General features: G+C 40.6%; 1 protein-coding gene across 1 annotated transcript; it reads right to left on the bottom strand.

The window, feature by feature from the left end:
* Positions 1–1,035: 1,035 nt before the first annotated feature.
* MEX3C (mex-3 RNA binding family member C) lies at positions 1,036–24,171 on the bottom strand. The gene is made up of 2 exons (XM_030810405.1): positions 23,054–24,171; positions 1,036–4,064 (listed from the first exon to the last, which is right to left on the bottom strand). The coding sequence occupies exons 1-2, from the start codon at positions 23,802–23,804 to the stop codon at positions 2,839–2,841; spliced, it is 1,977 nt and encodes a 658-aa protein (XP_030666265.1). The 5' UTR covers positions 23,805–24,171; the 3' UTR covers positions 1,036–2,838.
* Between the last annotated feature and the right edge of the window lie 861 nt (positions 24,172–25,032).

The raw sequence follows: 25,032 nt of genomic DNA, 5'->3' as shown, positions 1-25,032 counted from the left end.
TAGAACGATGATCTTGCCCATCATTGAATCTATGTTTGCAAGTCTACCACAGCCTAAGAATTTGTCCAAAACCCACAATGAAGCCTTGGTATGGATATGTGATATCTCTAAGTATTAAGAATAAATAGAGGCAGGGCACAGTGACTCACGCCTGTTAATCCCAGCACTTTGGGAGGCCAAGGTGGGCGGATCACTTAAGGTCAGGAATTCGAGACCAGCCTAGCCAACATGATGAAACCCCGTCTCTACTAAAAATACAAAAATTATTAGTTGGGCATGGTGGCATGTGCTTGTAATCCCAGCTACTCGGGAGGCTGATTTGAACCTGAGGGGCAGAGGCTGCAGTGAGCCGAGATCGAGCTACTGCACTCCAGGCCAGGTGACAGAATGAGACTCCATCTCAAAAAAAAAAAAAAAAAAAAAAAAAAAAAAAAAAAATACAATTTTAGTTTCTTTAAAATGATCTTTCTTAGAAATGTCTTTATTCTCGCTTTTTAAAAAAGAGTCAATGATCTACTCCAATCTGTATCAAATCAATTTCATAAATGGAGAAATATTTTTGTCAATTTTTCAGAAGGTAGTTTTTACTGAAAGGTAAACTGGTGCTTCTGTATTAGAAAAGAACTTGTTTTACAGATTTGGTGATAAAAAGACAAAAATCCATAAACAAAGGATGCAAACCAAGTAGAATTTAAGTTGAATTCAGGATTTCAAGTAACAATGTATAAAAAAAGTCATTTACTATTTACAATTAGATCAGTAGTGGTTTGTGGTCAACTACACAAATATGCAACTAAATCTAGAACCAGCCAAATTTCCAGTTTACTGTAATGTAACACTCATTTAAAGAAAAAACTAAACTTGGACAGGAACATAAGCGACACATTCAAAACCACACACACACAAAATAACTACAAGAGTGAGCACAGATAGCTGGTCGGGGAACAGGGAGTCTATAAAAGAAAATTTTCAATTCTGTTAACTAATCTTCTAGTATAAACTGATGATTATATGAAAAACACCAAGGAGAATACATTCAAGTTAATGGAAACAAGTCTTTATTAAGTAACTTTTAATATCAGAAAAATAAAACTCTTATAATTCTCTTTACAGCAAATATATAATATCAGTGCTTTGGCCATCTTAAGTTAAAGGCCCTTTATCATAAAATATATGGTTTTAAATTTTACTCAAATTGAATTTATAATCCCTATGACTTCCCTACATATACATAACAAAAGAGTGTAGTAAAATTAGCAAATACTAAACTATATTGATAATTTATCATTCTTAGTTTGTGGTTTTTAGAAACAGTACACGCACCTAATATATGTCGATTCCTTGGCTTATCAGTTGCAGTGTACAATGCAACAAAATACAAAATACATGCTTGGTGAACATTCGTTCATATCTACAAGACGGCAGCTAGAGATTAGGTTTCAATACTGACCATTTACTATCCTACAAGCAATTAGCATTACATCATAATATGCCATCAAGGCAACTTTTTTTATACTGAAAAAATCAAAATAAAAACCGTTATTTGTAAACTTTTATACGAAATGTAACTCTTCAAGTGGAAATAAAAAATAAAATTTGTCTATTTACTATTGAATACACATAGGATTTCAATTTTCATTATACCGAGAAAAAAGCTCTTTTGTGTTGGGAAAATAATGCTTCAAAAAATAATTAGTAGAAAAACCCACCAGTATAATGTTTTGTCCTTTCAATGCCAGCACAGATTTGGGAACATACTGAGGATGAAGTTATAGACATCCACAGGTGAAATGTACGAGTGTATTTTAAAAATCTTTCCTTGTGATTGGAAATAGTTTTGAAATGAAGTAAACTGATTGGAGGTTGTCACAGCTGCTTTTGTGAATTATGCCAAGGGCATCATTATCCCTTTCTCCCTCCTCCCTCCCCTAAATTACTAAAAAATAAAAATATATTTATAATGTGCAAGACAAATATGGATTGAACATAAAATGTTTCACATTTTGATCTATAGTCTAAAAATTAACAGCTTGATCACACTAACGAATGGAATGTTTGCATCCTCAAATATTAGCCAATATAGGTGCCATCCCAAAGCCCTTCCTGATATGGGAAAACCCAGGTGGCCATTTCCACATTCACCAAGAGAGGCAATGGGCAGGAATTCACAATTGCATTCCTGATCCACTCATCATACCAGCCTTGAGCACTCTGGGCGAGATGAAAGTCGATGTAGCAGTTTTTGTCCCAAATTATAACCAGTGATCTAGTAAACTGCCATCAGCCCTATTATTACCAATAAGTAATCACAATGCATTAAAAAGTTATTTGCAATCCTGCAGAATTAGGCATATGTTGTTGTAAAATAAAAAACAAACAAACCTGTTTTGTCAAAACTGGCAGTGTAAAGAAGGCAGCACTGGAAGTGTATGAATCGTCTGTAATGCCAAGTACCCTCCATAAACTCTTAAGTGGTTAGGCTTTGGGACCCATTGTTTTGAAATCTTAGACGTATACACTTTTCTCACAGGCTCACAAAACCTATGATTATCTTCACTCAGCCAAGTTGAACTTCAGCTTTAGCAATTCTTATATAAGCTATGTCTCTGGGTCTACAGGATAGTACTAATAATTCAAACCAAACTAATAGACAAGAGACCACTTAGGTTTAGTGTTACCATAGCAGCCTTTTATAAGTTTACTAACAACTTTAGTCTAATCCCAATAAAGCCTGATAACAGTCATAAGAAATCATTAGGAAGTTTACTGGGGGGTACCATTATACCCATGCCTTTACGAGTCCATATAGAGATATAGTATTTATGTATATATATATAGTTAAGAGTGAATTTGGATTGCCTGAGTAACAGCTGTCTGGCAAACTGGACATGATGGCGTTCTCTTTTCACAGATCTTGTTGGCACATTCCATGCAGAAGAGGTTGTGGCCACATGGAACTAGGGCAGCAATAACCTCATTCTCAAAGCAAATCACACAGTCGTGCTTTCGTCTTGATTCTGGAGGTGAGCTAGAGGTGGAACCACCATTGGAAGAGGAGTAACTATTGGTACCATTAGAAAAAGCAGGGATATATATTGGAAGGCCAACATGGTTGCCTGTACTAGGTGGGTCGCTCCTAACCCTCCGAGCAAGTGGGTGTTCTATGCTCTCAGGAAATGTAGGAGACAGACGAGGAGTAGATGGCTGACTTCCTCTGCGCTGAGTCTTCATGTTACCAGACGGATCACTCCCAAAACCAGAGAGTGGGTTAACTGGTTCAAATGGAGTCCAGATAGTTTGAGCAGATGTTGGTAAAGAGTCAAAGGCAGGAGAGTCAACTGCTAGGTCTTCTGAGCCTACAGATGGTAGTGTATCTCCAAACCAGAAGTTTCCTGTGCTAAATGGGCTTGTTGGACTAAAGTCAGCCAGCCTATTGCTTCCAAAGTAGGAATCTGTGGAGCCACTTCCTAGAGAACTGGAACTATCATTTCGATAATTGGATATCATTCTTGCGCGGCTAGGAGGAACAGGATTGGAGGACAGCCATGCAGAGCCAAGAGTGCCACCTTCAAAGCTTACATCGGTACCATTGTAATGGAAATCATTCTCTTCATTGAGCTCTATATAGTTTCCTGTACGCATGGCAATATGCATTTCTATTTCTTCCCGTGCTCGGTCAACATTTTCAGGCATCCCTGTCACTTCAAAGACAGGTTCCTTATCTCTGCTCGGAGTTACTATGTAGGTGTGGGTCTGCTGCTGAATTCTTTTAATAGTTGCTCCTTTGGGTCCAACCACTAATCCTACCACACGATAAGGGACCCTGACTTGGACGGTGGTTTGACCAGGCAGATTAGGACTACATGATAATCCTCCCAGGGCAGGCCCATTTTTGTTTCGAGATGCACGAATCATGGAGAAGTGCTCTGCAGCTGAGAGGATCTCTCTTTTGGCCATGGCAACATCTTCTTTCCTTCCAGTGACAACAAAAATGGGCTCTTCACCACGAACAGGAGTCTTGATATACGTGTTTGTCTTGGCTCTCAGTGCTTTAATTTTACAACCTGTTAGAAAGAAAACATAAGAATCAACATCTACTTCAATGATATATATAAAGACAAATCACAGAATGCACCTTTTAAGCTAAATATCTGGTTACGGCTAAGTTTTAGAGTTTTTCACATAGCTAGGAAGTGGCAGAGCCAGAAGTAAACCTAGTTTGACTTAAAATCTATGGTCTTTTTGCTAGTTAGAACCTCAATTTTCACAATTATCTGACAGAAGTTCTTAAACTGACTTCCACCTAATTATCTTATCACTTTAACTTAACATTACTCTTTCCTCTGTAAAACTCAATTGATGACAAAAACACCGTGCTCATGGCTAGTAGGTCATCTCACTTCTGCTCCCATCAGTTAAATTCTAGGTCTGCTATGATTCAGTTTTGTTTATTCCCATGTTGTTTGCGGTAGGTGTACTCACGCTAGTAACTAAATTATCTAAATTACTGCATAAACTAGTGAAACATGAATGCAAAAAAGACGAGTATCTTAAAGAGAAAAGCTGCTATTGAATTATGAATAGGTGAGACAGCTGTAAAGGGCTGGGATAAAAAAAAGTAATATAGAATGATTTTGTAATCACTGTAAAGTCCTGCTCCATTTAAAAGAAACAGATACTGCAGATTGTATGGAATGTGGGTGCTGGGTGTGGTTTTATTCAAGGACTCCTCTGATTGACAGACACAATTTCAAATAAAAGGCCGTGAACCCAAATCCTAAGTATATTTAAGTGAAAATAAAACATCTAAGACACGTATGTATAACTTTACATAATTCTCCACTTTAACCAACTTTTTTTTTTTTCGAGTAATCACAGATTACTAGTGCCAACTATATTAAGATTAGAGGGCTTCAAACTGTAACTTAAAATGTCAAGTACACAACCAAGGAATAAAACTCTGGGGTTATACTTTTCAAAGACCCTAACTTGAGCTTGCCAGGATAGATGTGTTCTCATGAATATATCATACTATTTTAGTTTGTCAAAATAAAGAAGCTAGGTGCTGTAATCCCAGCACTTTGGGAGGCTGAGACAGGTGGATAACCTGAGGTCAGGAGTTCAAGACCAGGCTGACCAACATGGTGAACATGGTGAAACCCCATCTTTACTAAATACACAAAAATTAGCTGGGTGTGGTGGTGCACGCCTGTAATCCCAGCTCCTTGGGAGGCTGAGGCAGAAGAATTGCTCGAACTCGGGGGACACAGGGTGCAGTGAGCTGAGATTGTCCCACTGCACTCCAGCCTGGGCAACAAGAGTGAAACTCCATCTCAAAACAAACAAACAAACAAAAAAAGAAGCTAGGTGCTACTGAAGTGTCACAATCTGAGCATGTCTTTTTCTTAAATGTTCCCTTCCTTTTTTGTCCTCAATAAATTAATATTCCTATATCACTTTAGTCAGATGATGCTTTTTTTTTTGAGACAGAGTCTCGCTCTGTCACCCAGGCTGGAGTGCAGTGATGCGATCTCGGCTGACTGCAACCTCCACCTCCCGGGTTCCAGCGATTCTCCTGCCCCAGCCACCCAAGTAGCTGGGACTACAGGCGTGCACCACCACACCCGGATAATTTTTTGTATTTTTAGTAGAGATGGGGTTTCACCACGTTGGTCAGGCTGGTCTTGAACTCCTGACCTCGTAATCCGCCTGCCTCAGCCTCCCAAAGTGCTGGATTACAGGCGTGAGCCACCACACCTGGCCGATGCTTTCTAATAAAGCACATGACCTGATCACTTTTTTGCACAAAGTGGAACTCGTTTGTTTGCCCTTCCAAAGCATTCCCAAGCCACTAGGTGTTGACTACACAGGTTGAGTTATCTCCTATCCAAAAACACATGGGACCAGGAATGTTTGAGATTTTGGAGTATTTGCATCATACCTGCCAGTTGAGCATCCCTAATCTGAAAATCCGAAATGCTCCAGTGAGTATTTTCTTTGAGCATTATATGCTGGTGCTCAAAAAGCCTCAGATTTTGGAGCTCTAAAACAAAATCGGAGGCTTTTTGAGCATTTAGGATTTCAAATTTTCAGATTAGAAGTGTTCAGCCTGTACGTGCTTTTGTTCTATGATAGAAAATCAGTTAGAAGACCAGAGAGTACAACGAAACTTCCGCATCTACTTATCATTTATAGAGGCTAAATGTCCAGGAGATTCCCTCATTCAGCGCAGCAGGTGTGGTTTGGTGTGCAGAATTGAGATCACTTTCTATTGATGCTTAAGAAATTCTGAAAGGGGTGTATAAACACAGAACTGGTCATACTCTATACTCAGGGGAGTTATTATTTGGATATGTAAGTTGACAGTGGGCTACAACTTGACAAGGTGGCAAGAAGGCAGTCAGCCACAATTACATTCCTAACAAGAGACAGACAATATTCTGCAGAAAAACACTGGGCAAATTGCATTAAGGACAAAGGGAGAATTAGTCTAAGGGTCTAGGGTTGGTCCCTTTCATCCCTTACTAATATTGACCATTAGAAAACTGAAAATAAATAAAAGAAAAAAAAGGAAAACAGAAATAAAAGAGAAAAAAGAAAACTATGTAAAAATCCCTTAATCAAACACTTTTGATACTATAAGCAACTGTCAGTCACACCCTTAGTAGAATATTTTCTGTTAAATACCTAATGGGTATATTATTAACTGAGGAAATATGCTTGAGGGTCCACAGAACACTATCTAGCCTATGGTTGGTATTAATAAATAGGTGTTTAATGTATGGTTCATTGGGTACAGAGAAGACAAATGGTTTGAGCATGGGCCACTCTTTGAGACGGGGGAGAAAGACAGGCCTGGTCTACACCCAAAAGGGTCATGTGTTTATTAGGTTTTGCAGATCACGGTAAAAAGTAAAAGGAAGACAGCAAAGCCAACCCTGGTTTTTTTTGTTGTTGTTGTTTTTTGAGATGGAGTCTCACTCTGTCACCCAGGCTGAAGTGCAGTGGCACCATTATCGGCTCACTGCAACTTCCGTCTCCCAGGTTCAAGCAATTCTCCTGCCTCAGCCTCCCGAGTAGCTGGGATTACAGGCACCCACCACCACACCCGGGTAATTTTTAAAATATATTTTTAGTAGAGACGGGTTTTCACCATGTTGGCCAGGCTGGTCTCAAACTCCTGACCTCAGGTGATCCACCTGCCTTGGCCTCCCAAAGTGCTGGGATTACAGGTGTGAGCCATCGTGCCTGGCCGCCAACCCTGTTTAAGCCACTGCCAATAAAGATAGAGGGAACTATTTCTTCACTTCCCTAAATCTTTTGATTATAGTATCCTAAACTCAGATTAGGGATTATAGGGAAGCTCACCAATCATAACATTGTTTCTACAGGAACACATATTCTGAGTTCCAAACAACTAATTTGATTGTAAATGATTTCTCAACTACAAATACATTCTAATGTTGGGGACTACTCGAATAGATAGTTTTTAAAAGGTGACACAAACTAAAGGAGAAAAAACAATCTTGTTTCGTAATTTTGCAGGTGACGAAGGTATGAGCTTTTTTGAGTACTTTAAATTGAGTTTTTATTTGAAAACTCAAAGATATCTTTAAAAATAATATTATTTATAATCTCAGAGTGACATAAAATTCAGAAGCTGTATTGTGATATATTAGCCTGTATTTTTTAAGTTGCTACATGGCACAAGTCACCAAAAACAAAGTAAAAAAACCTCAAATATTTATAACATTATTAGAAATGGCTAATTTCTCACTTTCTTACACACACATACACACACACACACACGCATGCACACACACCTCTCTCCTACAAATCAAAACAACAAAAACCCAATAAAAGGGTGAAAGAAACAGCTAACATCAAAGTAAATATATAAATGGCTCTGAAGATGGAAATTCCCATTTTCACGGGAACTGACCAATTATTTTCTACCTATAAGATTGTCAAATAACAAAAACCTTATAACAATGCTAGTAGGAGTGGGGAAAAGAACTCTCATATTTAGCTGTGAGAGTATAAACTGCCCACTAGGAGCTATCACAGTTATAAGCCTATATATTCTTACGCTTCTACAATCTTCTAATAGAATTGATCCTGCAGAAATATGTGCACAAGTGCAAACTAACTTCTGTATTTTATAATTATTGTTTGAATTAGCATGAGGCTGGTACAGCTATATAATGGAATGCTATACACTCATAAAACTGGTTGACCTAGGGGGACAGGGAAGGAGGGAGGCAGTTTTCACTGTATATTCTTATTTATTTATTTTTTTAATAAATTTTGAGTCATACATACACATTACTTTTTCAAATAAATATGATTAAGTTAGAAAAGAAAAACAAATTAAATATACAGAAATGATACACTTTGCTAGTCTTAGCATATTGATTAGACTTTTGGTTAGTACTACTGATATTATTTTAAATTACAGTAGCCCCCCTCTCTTATCTGCAGTTTCACTTTCTATCATTTCAGCTCCTTTCAGTCAACCATAGTCCAAATGCAGGTGGGTATAGTACAGTATAAAAAGATATTTGAGAGTTGAGTAAGACCACATTCACCAACTTTTATTACAGTATATTGTTATAAGTGTTCTATTTTATTCTTGTTAATCTCTTACTCTGTCTTGTTTATAAATCAAACGTTATCACAGGTATATACATATAGGAAAAAACATAGTACATATATATAGGGTTTGGTACTCTGTGGTTTCAAGCATCCACTTAAGGTTTTGGGAAGGCATCCCTGTTGGATAAGGGGGGACTACTGTACAAACAGCAGGGTAAATGATTTCATAGCCTCAAAGTTGAACAAAGTTTTGAAATTTAAAAATGTGAGGACTACACTTCTTATAGCTACAGATAAAAATCCACATATGGCAAGCTGTATTCAAGGTAATCAACGGGCCGAAGTCTAGACTGTTTAGAGGTCAAGAACTAATTTTATCTTGATTTGGAAGTAAATTCCCTAAAAAAAGAGTCTCCAACTTACCTCACTGGTGTAGGAACCCATTTTCCTTTCCTACATCACTGTTGCTGGGGCTGTGTTTCACCTTAAAACCCTTTAGCTGCAGCTAGAACTCTGGTCCTCTCACTCCCCGATACAGCAAAGGATTCTGCCTTGCTGCTCCAGGGTAAATAAAGAGAGCTTTTCCTAGCCTTAGAAATTAAGACGGGGAGGTCCTCTGTTGCTGGGAGAGGGGTTGAAAGAAAAGAAATTAAAACGAAGGTAATCTTCAGTGTTTTTCAAACCTTGGGTTGCAGTATCAATTCAGTAGGTGCAGTCAGCATTTAAAAAAAGAACTCAATATGTTCCAAATGTTTCAGTGAAATATATAATGGGCTGCAATATAAAATGTTCTTTTTCCTGTCAGAAAAGTTTAAAACCACTAGACAACATCAACTTTAAGGCCACTTTCTAGTTCCATAACACATGTGAAATGATGTACTTACAACTAAGAACCAGTACAGTGATAGTGAAAAGGAGGGAGTGTGGAATTATTGAGAAAACCTGGGTTTAAGATCGGACTTTACAGATGAAATTTCCATACAGTTGAAAATGGTAACACTATAGTTCTGCTCTATGGTCACCTAAAGTAGCTTGTGGAGGCCAGAGAGCTCAGACATATTTGTAACACTGAATTTTTAAAAACCCATTATTTATTTTCTAGCCACCAGCAACATATCTTGGATACTTAGAGCAGGATTTTTCAAGTTTTGTTTTTGTTTTTAAACCACAATTCATTTAGATGGTAGCAAAAAGACCACATGGCCTATCCATACCATTTGTTCCCACTTCCCAACAGAAAAAGCACCATGTGATAAAGAATTGAGTTAACATTTAGGTCACCAGTAGTGTACAATTAAGCAGAAAATGAAAGTCCATGGAGCTGTTCATCATTCACCACTAAATCCTTTAAAAAGCTATGGTGGACAGTATGACAGGCAGAATCCTAAGACGGCTCCTCAAGATTCCTAGGCCTAGTATGTACACATACTTTCAGTTAAACAAACACTAACCTAGGTGGCCTCTGTGAAGGGACTTTGCAAATATAATTACAATCCAAATCAGTTCACCTTAAAATAATAAAATTATCCAGATTATCTGAGTGGGCCTGGCCTAATCATAAGTTTTTTAAAAGCAGAGGTTTTGGCTGATTGTTGTGGCTCATGCCTATAATCCTAGCACTTTGGAGGCTGAGGCCAGAGGACTGCTTGAAGCCAGAAGTTCATGACCAGGCTGAGCAACATAGCAGGATGCTGTTTCTACAAGAAAACAAAACAAAACAAACAAACAAACAAAAAATTAGCCACGTATGGTGGTGTGTCCCTGGAGCCCTAGCTATGTGGGAGGCTAATAAGGTGAAGAATTGCTTGTGTCCAGGAGGTCATGGCTGCAGTGGGTTATGATCACACCAATGCACTCCAGTCTGGGCAACAGAGTGAGACCCTGCCTCTTAAAAAAAAAAATTTTTTTTTCCTAGCATGACTCAAAAGAGAAGTCAGAGATATGTGCTCTGGTTAACCTGGAAGAAGAAAGCAAACAATGTATGTTGTAAATTGCCTATGGTGACCCCAAGGCAAGGAACTTCAGGTGTCTTCTAGGAGCTGTGAGCTAGAAGGAAAATGGAGGTGGAGGTCATCATCCTGCAACACCCACCTCCCACCCCCTGCTCAAAATGAATTTTTATCAACAACCAGCAAGCTTGGGTGAGGACATGAGCCACAGATAAGCACTGCAGTCCTGCCCAATACCTTGATTTGAACACAGTGAGACCCTGAACAGACACACCATGCCTAGACTTCTGACCTACAGAAATGGAGATAATAAATTTGTGTTGTTGTAAGCTGCTAAATTAGCAGTAACTGTTACAAAGTAATAAAAACTACTAGAGATTCTCAGAGCCCTTAAAAACTCCACAGTCACTGCCCCAAGAGAGGAGAGACTAACATGTTAGATATATTACATTCTTATTCAATACCCTAAAAGACATTCTGGAAGTCTCTCAAGAATTATTGTAAGAAGTAGCTTTTGGCTGTGCGTGATGCCTCAAGCCCGTAATCTCAATGCTTTGGGGAGCTGAGGCGGGAGGATCACTTGAGTTCAGGAGTTTGAAACCAGCCTGGGCAACATGGCAAAACCCTGTCTCTACAAAAAATATAAAAAACTATCTGGGCGTGGTGGTGCACACCTGTGGTCCTAGTTACTTGGGAGGCTGAGGTTGGATCACCTAAGCCTAGGATGTTGAGGCTGCAGAGAGCTGAGATCGTGCCACTGCATTCAAGCCTGGGCAACAGAGTGAGACCCTGATTCATAGAAAAGAAAAAAAAAATTAAGAAGCAGCTTTCAACATAAAATACTGTATTAAGGTGTTACCATAAATATGGAATTGCCAATAGTTCAATTAAAGTCTAAAAATATTTCTGTCCTTTAATTCCCTATTACCTGCTTTAGTTTCCTAATGCTGCCTTAACAAGTTACCACAGTGGCTTTAATGACATAAATTTATTGTTTTTACATATATTTGTTATTTTACAGTTTAGTGGGTCAGACATCTGATATTGGTCTCGACAGGGCTAAAATCAAGGTGTTTGCAAAGGCTATGTTCCTTGCAAGAAGCTTGAGGGATCCAGTTCCTTGCACATGCAGGTTGTTGGCAGAATTTGATTGCTTGCAGTGAAAGGACTGAGTGTCCTTGCTGGCTGTCAGCTGAGGGTCATTCCCAGCTTCTAGAGGCCACCTACATTCCCTGGCTTGTGACTCCTTTCATCTTCAGAGCGAGCAATGGAGGCTGAGTCCCTCTCATGCTTCAAATCTTCTTTCTCAGATCTCAGACCCAACTGGGAAAGGTTTTCTGCTTTTAGGGTCTCATATAATTATACCCAGATGATCATCCAGATGATCTCAAGCTCCCCAAAGCAAGGTCCATACCCTCAATCGCATCTGCATAAACACTTGCAACATCCCTTTTGCCAAATGAGGTGACATATTCAGAGTTCCTGGGGAATTCGGATAAGGACTTCTTTGGGTGGGTAGGATTACTCTGCCTATGACATTACCTTTCTCCTTTCCTTCAATTATTTTCCTTTTCTTCCAAGTACCTAGCTTTTAAATCTCAATTCAGGAATAGTAACCCAAAGGCCAGGGCAGTGAATAGACATAAGGTAGGGTCAGGAAAGGTTTGGGGAATCATGGGCATTGGAATAGGTGAAGGGATAAATCTAAAAATCAAGTAAGGGCTGGGTGTGGTGGCTCATGTCTGTAATCCCAACACTTTGGTAGGCAGAGGTGGGAAGATTGCTTGAGGCCAGAAGTTCGAGACCAGCCTGGGCAACATAGTGAGACCCCCTCTCTATAATAAACAAATAATATTAAAATAAAAATATCAAATAGGGAGAAAATATATAAGCCAAGTGTTTACAATGGCTTTTACTAGGAGATTATGTTTATGTTGGGAGATTAGTGGTTTGGTACGTGATACACAGTAAAAGTGGCTTCCACTTATCCTAGGCATTCCCAGCAAAATCACTGCTTGGGTGAACTCTAAGAGCATTTTATCAATTGTGAGATAAAGTGCAGCCTAATGCCTGAACCTACCCATTCACATGTTAAATTCCCTATAAAGATGCTAGTGCTACTTCCAGGTGGTATAAATGAACCACCATCATTTCTGCTCTCAAGCTTAGTCTAGAGGGAAAAGAGTAAAGCAACACTGAATACAGTAACTGGTTTGAAGGTACCTACAATGCAGTAGGTACATACAAAAGGAGATGACTTTACTAATTACAGTAAATAAAAGAAAGCTTTAAAGGCATTTGAACTGAGGCTTTAAGAAAATGGTTTTGCCAGATGGGAAGGAGAGCAGAGGAACTGCAAGTGCAAAAGCAAGGAATTAAGAGTACAGGATGGCACAGACAACTGGGTTCAGTAGTGTGAGAGCTTCAAGTCACCGGAGGATAAAATGGCAGGGATAAAGCTGGATGGGGAGACAGAAGTCTGTGATGTCAGGCAGGGGAATTTCGACTTTATCATATAGTAGAAAAAAACTGGAGATAGAAGGTAACATAATCAGATATGCATGTTAAGACTAGTGGGTGCATAAAAGATGCAAAAGAGACAAGACGGGGGACTCACCACAAAGCCTATCACAATAATGAACCGAAAAATGCTGAGAACGAAGGACAGAAGGCTGGGGCTATGTATGACCACTGTTATGAACATCAAGTACTTGTGTTGTAGATTTTGCAAAAAGCAACTTGTTTTCTAGAAACTAAACACATTATGTTTTCCATTCATTTCATACATTAGCTACAAATATAAGGTGACTGAAGAAAGCTCAAACCTTTACAAGCAAACATCACAACTGCATTATGTGTTTATTTTCACTTTTGGCAGTCCTTGGGGTTTTTCTTCAAAAATTTCCCAAGAGGCTTTGTTTTGAAGAGTAAAGAGAGAGGGGGGTTAAACATCTTTAGTAGCTCTTCTTACCTTCAAGAAAAATAAAACTCTTTGGCCTGAAATTAAGTCCCCACCCCTTCTGCACATTAAGTGGCCATAACCTACTTTCTCCCAGACTTCACCCCGCAAACATGTCTTGTTCCTCTTCTATCTCTGCTCAGGTATTTCCTTACATAATCTAGAAAACCCTCCTAGTATTCCTTTTCCTCCCTGAGTTATCTCAATAATAAACATGGCCATTTGGAAAAGATAAAACTGTATGTGTGAAAGGCTCCACGAACTCAATAATAATACAAACACAGGCACAACTCATTATTATAGCTATCATGTATGAATCCACTAAGGTCCAGTTCAAGGGAAACAATATAAGGAGCAAAAAACTGACTATCTGCAGGACTCAGAACCTGCTGTTTCAACATTAGGGCAAACTATGATTAAAGATACTTCCTTCATTTGTTTTTTGCAAAGATTAAATGAAATAATGTATTAAAAATGCTTACTACAATGCCTGTTATTAAGTGCTCAGCCCAAGTTGTCTTAAGTCCACACTCCTTTCATCACACTATTTTCCCCTAAAAACACATCATTTCGGGAGGCTGAGACAGGAGAATCGCTTGAACCCAGGAGGCGGAGGTTGCGGTCAGCAGAGATCACACCACTGCGCTCCAGCCTGGGCAACAAGAGCGAAACTCCGTCTCAAAAAAACAAAAAACAAAACAAAAAACAAAAAACAAAAACAAAAAAACCCCTAAATCATCTCATGTTTCATGATATATAAGAATGAATGAGGGGGTCGTATTAATAATTTTATACAAAATAAGGTCCCTTTCCCCTTGGAATAGTCTAGACAGAATATTCAAAAGCTCCTTTCATTTTATAGAAGCACATAAATACCGTATTAAGGTGTTACAGTAAATATGGAATTGCCGTTAGTTCAATTAATCAATTCTAGTATTCTATCTTCAAAGACTGATGAGTATCAGCTAAATCCCAGTAAGAATGTTTTGTGTACACAACATTAATTCAACATTTTAAGTAATAATTTAAGAATGCAATATATTCCTAAATGCATAATATAAAACTAATAGCTTTCCTTTCTGGGGTTCAAGTGGCTTCCTTGTAGCTATTTTAAGTCAAGGATATTGTTTATCTCACTTTAGGGATTACTATGACAATACTTCAAACACCTTCATTTATGTGATTTTAGTTTCATTATCAGTATTCATATAAACATTTAATGGCTTCAATCAAGTAGCATCTACTGTACTTCAAACAAAAGTGCCAAACAACTTGAGGTTGACTGGGTCCTTACATAAAAAGCTGTTTGGCCGGATGTGGTGACTTACGCCTGTAATCCCAGCACTTTGGGAGGCCGAGGCGGGTGGACTGCTTGAGCTCAGCTTCAGCTCAGAAGTTCAAGACCAGCCTGGGCAACATAGTAAAACCCCGTCTCTACCAAAAATACAAAAAACTAGCCAGGCGTGGCGGTGTGCACTTACCGTCCCAGCTACTGGGGATCACTTGAGCCTGGGAGGTGGAGGTTGCAGTGAGCTGAGATTGCTCTACTGCACTTCAGCCTGGGCGACAGAGTGAGATGAGACCCCGTCTCAAAAAAAAAAAAAAAAAAGGCTGGGAATAAAGGCAAGAGGGAAGAAAACCCCAATTAAAACAATATGGAAAGTACAATGATATAAACAATAAAATGGCAAGTTTATAAGAAAAAAATTTAGTTCAATAAAATAAACAGGAAGTATTCCACTTTGTTTTAGGTACTTTAACCAATATTAAGAATGCAAAGATGACTAAGATTCAGTTCTACCTTCACTGACTTGTATTAACTTCAAGCACTAAAAGTATTTAGTGATACACGTTCACGTACAGATAGTGACCTATTTTCTTTTCTTATACTGTTGGTGACGGTAGTAAGATCTTCTACAATATCCTTGCTGATTTTTGTCTACTTGTTCTACCACTTACTGAGATAGGCACATTGAAGTCTCAAACAATAACAGCTTGAGACCTTGGGTAAGTTGTTTGTACCTCCATAGACTTGTTTATCTGTTTGGTGGAATTAAGAATGGATTAAATGAGATGATACATGTAGTTTTTGCACAGAGCCTGACACAAGTTTGTTATTAAAAGACAAGCGAACTGATTATTATAGGGAGTTAAAAACATTTAAAGAAACTCCTAAAGATAAAACATGTTATAAACTTTGCAAAATTGAGAAGATTTTGCAAAGTCAATCTATCTAACTGGTAATATGAAATCTGGTTTACTTTTACATAATTTTAGGGACTCTCTTTGTACAAAAATCAGAATATAAGAACTGTGACAGATCACCTAGTTAAATCTCATTTTAGACATGAGGAAAACCGAAGCCTAAAATCGTCCAGTTATAAACTAGTGACCCCTAAACCAATGTTCTCTCAAGCTGCCTTATTTTCCTAAATCCCAGTAAGAATATTTCTAGTGTATTTTTAGGAGTGGAGAAGAATTCCCTGCATGTACAAGGTATTTTAAAAAACAGAAGTTAAATTAAATCTAAAACCCCTCTTTTTTCACTTATTTTAGATAAGACAATAAAAAATATTTAATGAAAACATTTATTATTTGGCCTTTCGGTAAACCTGAAAGAAAAAACCAGAAGAGGGTGTAAATTAGAGATGAAAGGCAGAAGTTTTCCTAACTGGGGAGCTTGAAATTATGTTCATGCTCTTTAGAGAATGTTAACAGAAACCTTAGAATTATCTGTTTGGGTACCATACAGTGGAATCAGATTCATTTGTAAATGGTTCTCTTCCAGACTTGCTTAGTTCTTTGCCAGGAAATAACATTTCCAAAGCTCTGATTTTAAATAAATTTTAAGACATATTATAAATTTTAAAAATATAATTTACGTAATTTATTGGTATAGCCTAGGAAAAACTTACTAAAATGACATTTTTTGGCTTTAACTAGCATTTGTTCAGAGTATAAAAGAAATTTAGCAGTAAAAATTTACCTTATCTGATATATAATTTATCATCTCTGTACTTTCAATTGTACTGTCAGTTTCTACTAATGCTATCTTCTCAGACTTGATCCTTACAACAAATGAGGGAAAGGGGAGAGAGAAACCTGGAAGAACAAATAGATGAAGTAGGTTTTTCCCAGAAGAGAAAACAGGCTCAGAGAGGTTAAGTGATTTATCCAAGGTCACAGGCAGCAAGTGGCAAAACACAAGGTTTCTAACTCCAAGTTCAATGTCCTTTCCTGCATTATACTAAACGGCACTGGTAGAAAGGCAGAAGAGAAGGCAAAGGAAAAGGGAGGCACAGAGAAGGGAAATAATAATAAAAAGGTCAGCCCCAAATGCAAATATATACTTTTACACTGGTAACCATTTTGGGAGATCTTTTCTAGTTGTTTGAAGCCATTCCCTCCCCACTTCCCCTTCGATCATGTTCAAGACCAAATTATTTATGCTTACCTTCAACTACATCTGCAGTTTTCATTAAAGGATTTTCTTTTATTATTTTAAGGCTTAGTCTTATTATTCCATGATAGAACTTTACTTGTGACCAAACCAGGCTTCTCTGCATGTAATGATGAATTGTAGTCCGTACTTACTGGACAAGCGCAACAAACACTTGAATTGTCCTTACATCTCAAACACTGGCACGGAAGAGGTCCTATAGTTAGCGTAACTTAAAATTCTCAAAGTCAGTTACAGAATAAAGACTTGAACTACTCAAACAGTATTAGACTATGCATACATTTAATTTAGTATATCTGGGTTTGGTAATCCTAACATTAGAAAATTATTTTCAAGGCTTAAATATCAGATTTAATCTTTGTAAGCCTCTATATAGTAACTAATGGTTAGCATGGGGAAAATGTTAAAAGTAAACCCACAAATTATGGTATACAAGCTACTTGGGAAGCATTAAGAATGCAGTTTAATAAAAAACATATCACTTAAGGATCACCTGAATATCAGTGGAGATTTAAGCATAATTATCCATGATCTACTTGGAGCTTCTTAAAAAGCTTTTTTATTTTTAAGTGCAAATACACTCCTTTAGTATCTTATGAACATTATCTACTTTTTCATCTTGAGTTTGGTTACAAATTCTACATGGCAGGAATGACATTGTTTAGAATTCTATAATCCTATAAATTATAAAATAGTACTGTGGTAGTCATCATGGCTCTCCTTGTGGGCACATAGTTGTCATGTACTTTCTCATCCATTTGAAGTTAGGTGTGGCCAGATTATTTGCTTTAATGAAATATGAGCAGATGTGATAAGCATTACTTCCAGATCTAACATTTTAAGACCAGTATGTGCTATGCTGTAGTCTTTCATCTTCTGGCACAACAGAAAATCAGTAACACTGGAGATGGTGGCTGCTGTTGGCCTGTGTCCCTGAATGACTAAAATGAGCAGAGGCCCTATGAACAAGAAATAAACCATAGTTGTTTTAACACTGAGGTGTCAGAGTTCTTTGTTAACCACAGCATAACAAGCCCATCTTGACAGAAGTGCCAGGTATCTAAAAGGCATTCAGATATCCGTTGGTTCTAGTTCTATTACATTAGAAGAATATAATGAGTGAAACTATCTGCTAAAGCCAAAAAAGGTGGACATGATTAAATGGTGGTTCCAAATTAATTTCAGATTTACCTTAACAAAAGTAATGTGCTTACCACTTATAGTTTCATATATGTCGATTTCTTTGTTTATCTTCCAGAGTCTCTACAGGAATTGTAGATACGATTATGCCCAGGTGCAAAAGAGGAATCTGAAGCCTAGGGAGTTTAAGTGACTTGTTCAAGATTACACAGTGAGTTACTGGCACAGGAATATCTATTTCTGATTTGGCTCTTTCCAATATACCACAGCTGAACAGAGACTGTTACAGGCAGTTTGGTGTAGCTACGACAGGTATTTTTACATATCGTATAAGCTACGATATTAAAATACATATACTAAAACATTTTTATAATCAGCTTAAGGCAAAAGTATTCAAAACCAAATCAGCAATATATTAAGCACTACCTTATAACTAAATGCTATCTTTCCTTAAAAACTTATGCTGTGAAGAACCACCTATTATTCCAACCCATAAACATTGTTTGAAAATTTTCTAGATAGAAATCTCTAACAGACTAACACAAATACTTCGTTCCCTGGATCATTTTCAGGTTGTTGGTAACCAAGGGGTACAAAATACACCCTTGAATTACCACTTCATTTCCCATTTCCTCCCTAGTGAATCAGAATAGTTCATTAGCTGAATAAGGCAGGAAGAAAGGCAGTAGATTCCCCACCCATTTGCAAAAACAATTACAATAATTGAACCCTTCTCAAGGGTCCCAGAACTAATACAAACCATTATTAATGAAATTTAAATTTTAAAGCCTAGAAAAATTGTAATATTTAATTTTTAAAGCTAGTGTCTATATATATACACAAATTAACTTTCTGAACTACAAATGACAGTAAATTTTTAGCTAGACATATTAGAACTACATTACAATTAAAACTGTGCCTTATGGGTAGTACAGACACCAAAATTTTATCAAGTAAACTAATTTGGATAGTGATATTTTAAATTATGCATACTAGAAATTCAGTATCCTACGATTAGGGCACAAGTTAATCCAAAATACTAACCTTCCAGAGCAGAATGCTTCAATACTGAAGCGGCAACGTAGAGTACAAAGAATTTTATTTCTGATGTCAAACTATGCTAAATCCAAACTCCACTATTTGAGCAAGTTAGCTCTCAGAACCTCTGTTTCTACCTCTCTAAATGGCAGTAACCACCTAGCAGGGTTAAACGGCACTGATGAAGCACCTAACATAGTACTAAGCAAAGAGAAGGCCAACAATGCACCCTCATCCCCATAAAAGAAAAAGACACTGTGCTGTAGCATCATTCCGAAACTATTTATTCTCATGAAATATGCGTTTCTCCTTGAAGAGAAAATTTATGTACAGCAAGACCAAGCTTTCTCTTTTTCTCCTGGTCACAGACATATAAACCTTATTTCAGTTGTGTTAGAGCTTGAAGGGTGGTTCCACCCTAAGAAATTGGGAAGACAAATTGAAACAGTGTAAAGTATTAATTGTTAATAAAGAATTTTATGTTTTATAATGTGTAATATATTAAGCACACTTACTATTCATACATAAATATCCAGATATTGGGAGTATGCAAATTTTTTTGGACAGGGTGTACAATAAAAAGAAGCTAGAGATGACTTTTCCAGACTATGTGGCTAGAGAACACACATAGACCATTAATTAAAGTCTAATGAAAGATACACATTTATCCTAATAGTAATATAAAATATTGGGTTACAAGTCTCTAAACAACTGAATTTATGACATTTAGTATTTATAATGTATTAAGAATGGGTATACAGTTCTATTTTAATTCACTTTTTAGTCTAAATGGATATAAATGACTGTACAAATTGGAACAAAACCTGCTGACTAAAATTAGACCTGTTAATCACTGTTAATATGTCTTGCAGGTACTATACTTAAAAGACGTTCTAAGTTTATAAAATTAGGTCTTAAAATCTGTTGTCAGGTTTATTTTTGATGTCCATATTCTAAAACTTCTTTGATTATATCAACAAGCCTCTTCAGTTCCTGGCTTCATTTTACAGTATTGTTGTTTCACAATAGATGCAATGCTTTAAAAAACAAGGCCAATTTAACATTTACAAATGACCATATGCTACTGGGGAGTATAAATTCGAGGTCAAACACTCTGCCAACTTTCATCAGTATCAAAAGCGGTAGTTTGTGTTTTAGAAAAACACTGGAACTCAGAGGCCATCTACATGAGTTGCTAGTCGATGTGACTCAGAATTCCATTTGTCCTGCTCTGTGCTTCAGAGCTGAAGTCATAAATGTCTCCATCTGTGACATAATTATTTCCAAAATCAATTAAGAGACGTCAAACAGAAAATTATGGCTTCAGGTAATACATAAAATGGCAGACATGGATAATTTGATCTTAAGGATGAAAATTTAGCTCCTTCAAAGCAAACAAGAAAATGAAATGATTTGCCCTGTTTTACTCACTTAGGACAGATTCTCTCCCGTGGGGAAATATAATACTGTAAAAGAATGTGAACATTAGAAGTAACTTCGTTCTCCATACGAGTGAGCAAATACTTTACAGGTTTTATTACTATGCTGCTGGGACATGGGGGTGGCAAAGGGGTCAATGATCCACAAGTTGTATGGTTCAAAACAGCAAAAGGACCAGATTTTCTGCTTTTAAGATAGAGGATGATGATATACTTTTAACAGTATTGTCAACTCTGGGAAAATACAAAGTTTAAATGGAAGAGCCAGCAATTTGTCTCCATGATCTAAGACATAATTAAATTCAACATTTCCTTATTAACCAAAGAAGCACAGCCCTCAAAAGAAAAACTAAGGCTTTATCTCATTTCCTATCATGTAGTAGCTGGTACAAAATAAAAACTTGGAATTCACTTTTAAAAAATGGATTTCTATAAAGATTAACAATATACACAAGTAAGGGCTATTTAGCAGTGCTTTAAGGGGTGTCTACTATAATGAAGGGCAAAAGTTTGTATTAAACTAAATCTATAAAATATGTTATCTTGTCCCTTAGTAAAACTGGCACGTAAATGTTTTTTTCCTTTGTTACCCTAGACTGTTACTATAAGCTCACGGAAGCAACTTGTCCTGAGAAGTGGCATCTTCATATGACATTCAGGCTTCTTCACATTCTGGTGTGAACACCTGCCTTCTCCCTTTTCCACCACTCCCCTTTGCAGACCTCAAGTATCAAAACAACACTACTTGGCAATTACACCTAGAGGTTAGTCCTCCACACCACTCCTCACATTGTTCCTCCACAGTTTTTCAATCTCCATTTGTTAGACTCCTTTCTACCCATTTTCCAAGGCCCTCTCGATAGATGTTCTCTTACCTGAGACTTTATCACACTAAATACACTATAGTTAGTGCCATTCTACTGTTTATTAGACTGTTATCTTCTTAAGAGCACAAAGTCGGAATTAACTTCACATTCTCAACTCAAATACCACACTCAAAACCTGGCAAAATACAAGCTTGGTACATAGCGATTCCTCAGTGTTCTTACATGCATGGTCAACTCATTCTGATCCAAATTGAGATGTTGTAATTTTATCCCATGTAAATAAAAGTTTTCTCCTGGATTATTACTCTAAGTATCGCCAAAACCAAACAATCCAGGTATTTGAAACTCATTAACCAGAAGAACGACAAGCATAAGCTACCTTTCAATTGAAAGGTCCAGCTTTGAACAGTGTAAGTGCCAATCATCAGGTAGTCTGAAATAAGCTATCTCCTTTATCCAGATTTCAGATGAGATTTTATTAAAATCCTACAGATAGGAAAGAAATAAGCCAAGTGTGATATGTGAAACCACCATTTCGACAGAGCTCTTATTTATGTGTACTTTAGACCACTTGGGAAAGATGAGATCATTTAAGCGGCAGCGCCATCATCTCTCTTTATTTGACCCCAACAATGCTCTCAACCTAACAGTAAAGAGGCATGCATCAACCAGGCTAAACCACATTGTCATGCGGTGGCAGCAGGTAACATCTGCCCCTTTCATAAAGGGGAAATGCTACCATAAAGAACTTAGGACCTTCCCTAAAAATGTCGGATACAGAGGTACCCCAGACATCCCCTTCCCCCACCTTCACAAATCTACTCCTGGAATCTGAGACATAGGTCCTTTGTCTGAACAATGTGGGAGGAGTCTGTCTGCAGTACTGGTGTGCTGGCAAGTGAAAAGGAGAATTAACTGAAAACTGTATAAACCGATGAAGTTTCTTAATTACCTTAGTGTCCATTTTTTCTTCATCCTGCACACTGAACAGTTTCAAAAGACAGCCAATGTGTCAGTGTGTCTTTCCGAGAGTTGAAACGTATAGAGGGGAATACAGTTAAGATAGGCGGCAGTGAGTTGGGCTGCTTTTCCAAAGCTAAGTTTCTCATCAGCGGAGGGGCAGGGGATGGCGGTGATACCGACCATTTGAATATCCCTTCCCTCCCCAGTGAGCTCTGTCTACAGGCCTCCATTTCTGTCCTTTTCTCCATCTGAACAAGTTCTTGTAAGGGAGGCTGAACGCTTTTAGAAGACACTCGGCGGCGCAAACTTTCCATCTCGAAGCTTTCCGTACCCAACAGCGAACCCATAACTCCTCGAGCCCAACCTTTTACCACCTCACTGAGGTTTCTGGTGCCACGCCAGCCTGGTGTTCAACGAATACAGCCCAAGTAACGTGAACACCACCAGACTGGGTCGCCCGAGAAACTTCACACTTTTTACTAGGCAAGACGGGCGGAAAAGCGTGGGTTTTCGCAAGGTGACCCATCTTCACATCTGGTGGACCCTCAGCTCCTCCCAGACCCCTTCGCGGTGGACGTGGGGGCCTCGCCGGGTTCGCCTTTTCCGTCCCACGCTCCTTTCTCTTGTCTCCCCACCCACGCCCGGGGCCATACCCAACTGGACCTCCCCACCCCTGCACTCACCCTGGCGGCCGACGATCTCGGCGACGTGCTCGGAGCTGGGCACCGGGACGCACTCGGTGGTGTTGACGCTCTTTCTCCGGAGCAGGGCCGCCTGCTCCCCGTTCAGGGCGGCCGCCGCCGCCCCACAGCCGCCGGGGCCGTAGGCGTGGGACAGCATCGCCGCCATCATGCCCTGGGCATCGTCCCCTCCGTACAGCACCCCCGCCGCCGCCGCCGCCGCGGCAGCCGCCTCCCGCGCATCGAAGCTGGCGGCAGGCAGCAGCACAGACCCCAGGGACCCGCCTGGGATCTGCTGGGTCTGAGAGGCGGTGGCCGCGGGCGGCGACAGCAGCAGCAGCGACGACCGGTCCTCCTCCTCTGCTTCCTCCAGCTCCTCCTCCTCCAGCAGGTCTCCGTCCAGCTCCGCTTCCTCCCCCTCCTCCTCGTCCTCTTCCAGCTCCAGCTCGGCCGCCTCCGGGGCCCCGGGTCGGCCGGGCGGAGCCCGCTCCTCTGGAGACAGCCCCGCCGCCCGCCGGGCCTGGCCCTGCGCCGCCGCTGCCGGGGCCCGAAGCGCCGGGGCGCCGGGCTCCGCCGGGCTGGGGTCGTCGAGGCCTAGCGCGGCCAGGCGCTCCCTCAGCAGGAGCCCGTCCCCCTCGAGCTCCGGGCCGCCCGAGGGCGGCGGCAGAGGCGGCGGCGGCGGCGGCGGGGGCGGCTGCGGCAGGGGGGCCGGGGCCGCCGCCAGGGCCAGGGCCGCGGAGCTGCCGCTGGGCATCGCGGCGGCGCGCTGTCAATGGCGGCGGCGGCGGCGGCGGCCGGGTCAGGCGCGGCAGGCGGCGAGCCCCATGGCGGACAGGGCCAGGGCCCTGCTCAGCGCGCAAACACCTTTCCTCTGGGGAGGCGGCGGGGCTGGGGACCCGGGCCGAGGAGCGCCAGGGCCGCCCGGAGACCGGAGAGGGCGGGGTGGAGGGGCAGGGGAAGGAGGCAGAGGTAGGTAACTAGGTGGGTGGGTGGGGACGGCAGCGGGGCGGGCTGGTGGAGGTGGCAGCGGCTCCCCTCTCAGGGTTTCTTTTGTTTCATGGCCTTAACCAGCCCCCGGCGCGCGCGGCGGCGGCGGCGACGCCCCACGCCGCTCTCCGAATGAAGCCGGCGCGCTCTGATTGGGTGCTTTTAATCTCTGGGAGCCCGCCTTCTCCTCCCGCAGCCTTCCAACTCCTTTCCCCAGCCCCACCCCCCACCCTCCTTCGGGCCCCGCCCCTCCCCTCCCCAGAGCTCTCTGATTGGGTGACCGGGACCAGCCAGCTCCCGAAGCCTACTCCTTGCGTCCTCTCCCCGCCCACTTCCCCTCTCATTCCTCCCGGCACGCGCGGAGAGGGACTGTGGTTGTTCACTTTACACGTCACTCTTTGTGACGTCCCCGGCGGGGGCGGGAAAAAGGAGGCGGACGAAGGCGCTGCTGCAGAGGCTGAAACTAAGGGCCAAGCGGGGTTTTGGCGCAGGCGCGTGCGGTCGAAGCGCACACCTGGATTTGTTTGCCCCCAACCCTTCATCCTTGTAGCACATGTGGCTGAGTTCTTTTAGGGAAGGCACTGTGTGAGCGGCCTGGAGCAGAGCTGCAGGCGTAGGCTAGAGAACATCGTTTCCTCGGGTTGAGGAAGAGATCGCACCCTTCAGAGGAAGGGCCTTAAGAAGAGTCGTGGAAGGAGGGGCCACGCAGTATCCTCCTATCCCCTCGCGGGGGCGGTTTCCTAAGCCGCGTGGCTCCCGGGCCTTCCCTCTCGGACCCAGGAATGCTCCTCCCTGGGGGCCGGGCCCTCCCACGCCCCGCTGGCCCGGCTTCTCTGCCGGCAGGGTGGTTACATCAGCAGCCTGGAGGTGCCGAAGTTTAGCTCTTTGGGGCTTTTTTTTTTTTGAAATGGAATCTAGCTCCGTCGCCCAGGCTGGAGTGCAGTGGTGCGATCTTGGCTCACTGCAACCTCCGCCTCCCGGGCTCAAGAGCTTCC

Source organism: Nomascus leucogenys, chromosome 4 (assembly GCF_006542625.1).
Source record: "Nomascus leucogenys isolate Asia chromosome 4, Asia_NLE_v1, whole genome shotgun sequence".
NCBI classification, from domain to species: domain Eukaryota; kingdom Metazoa; phylum Chordata; class Mammalia; order Primates; family Hylobatidae; genus Nomascus; species Nomascus leucogenys.
This window is presented reverse-complemented; position numbering and strand designations above follow the sequence as displayed.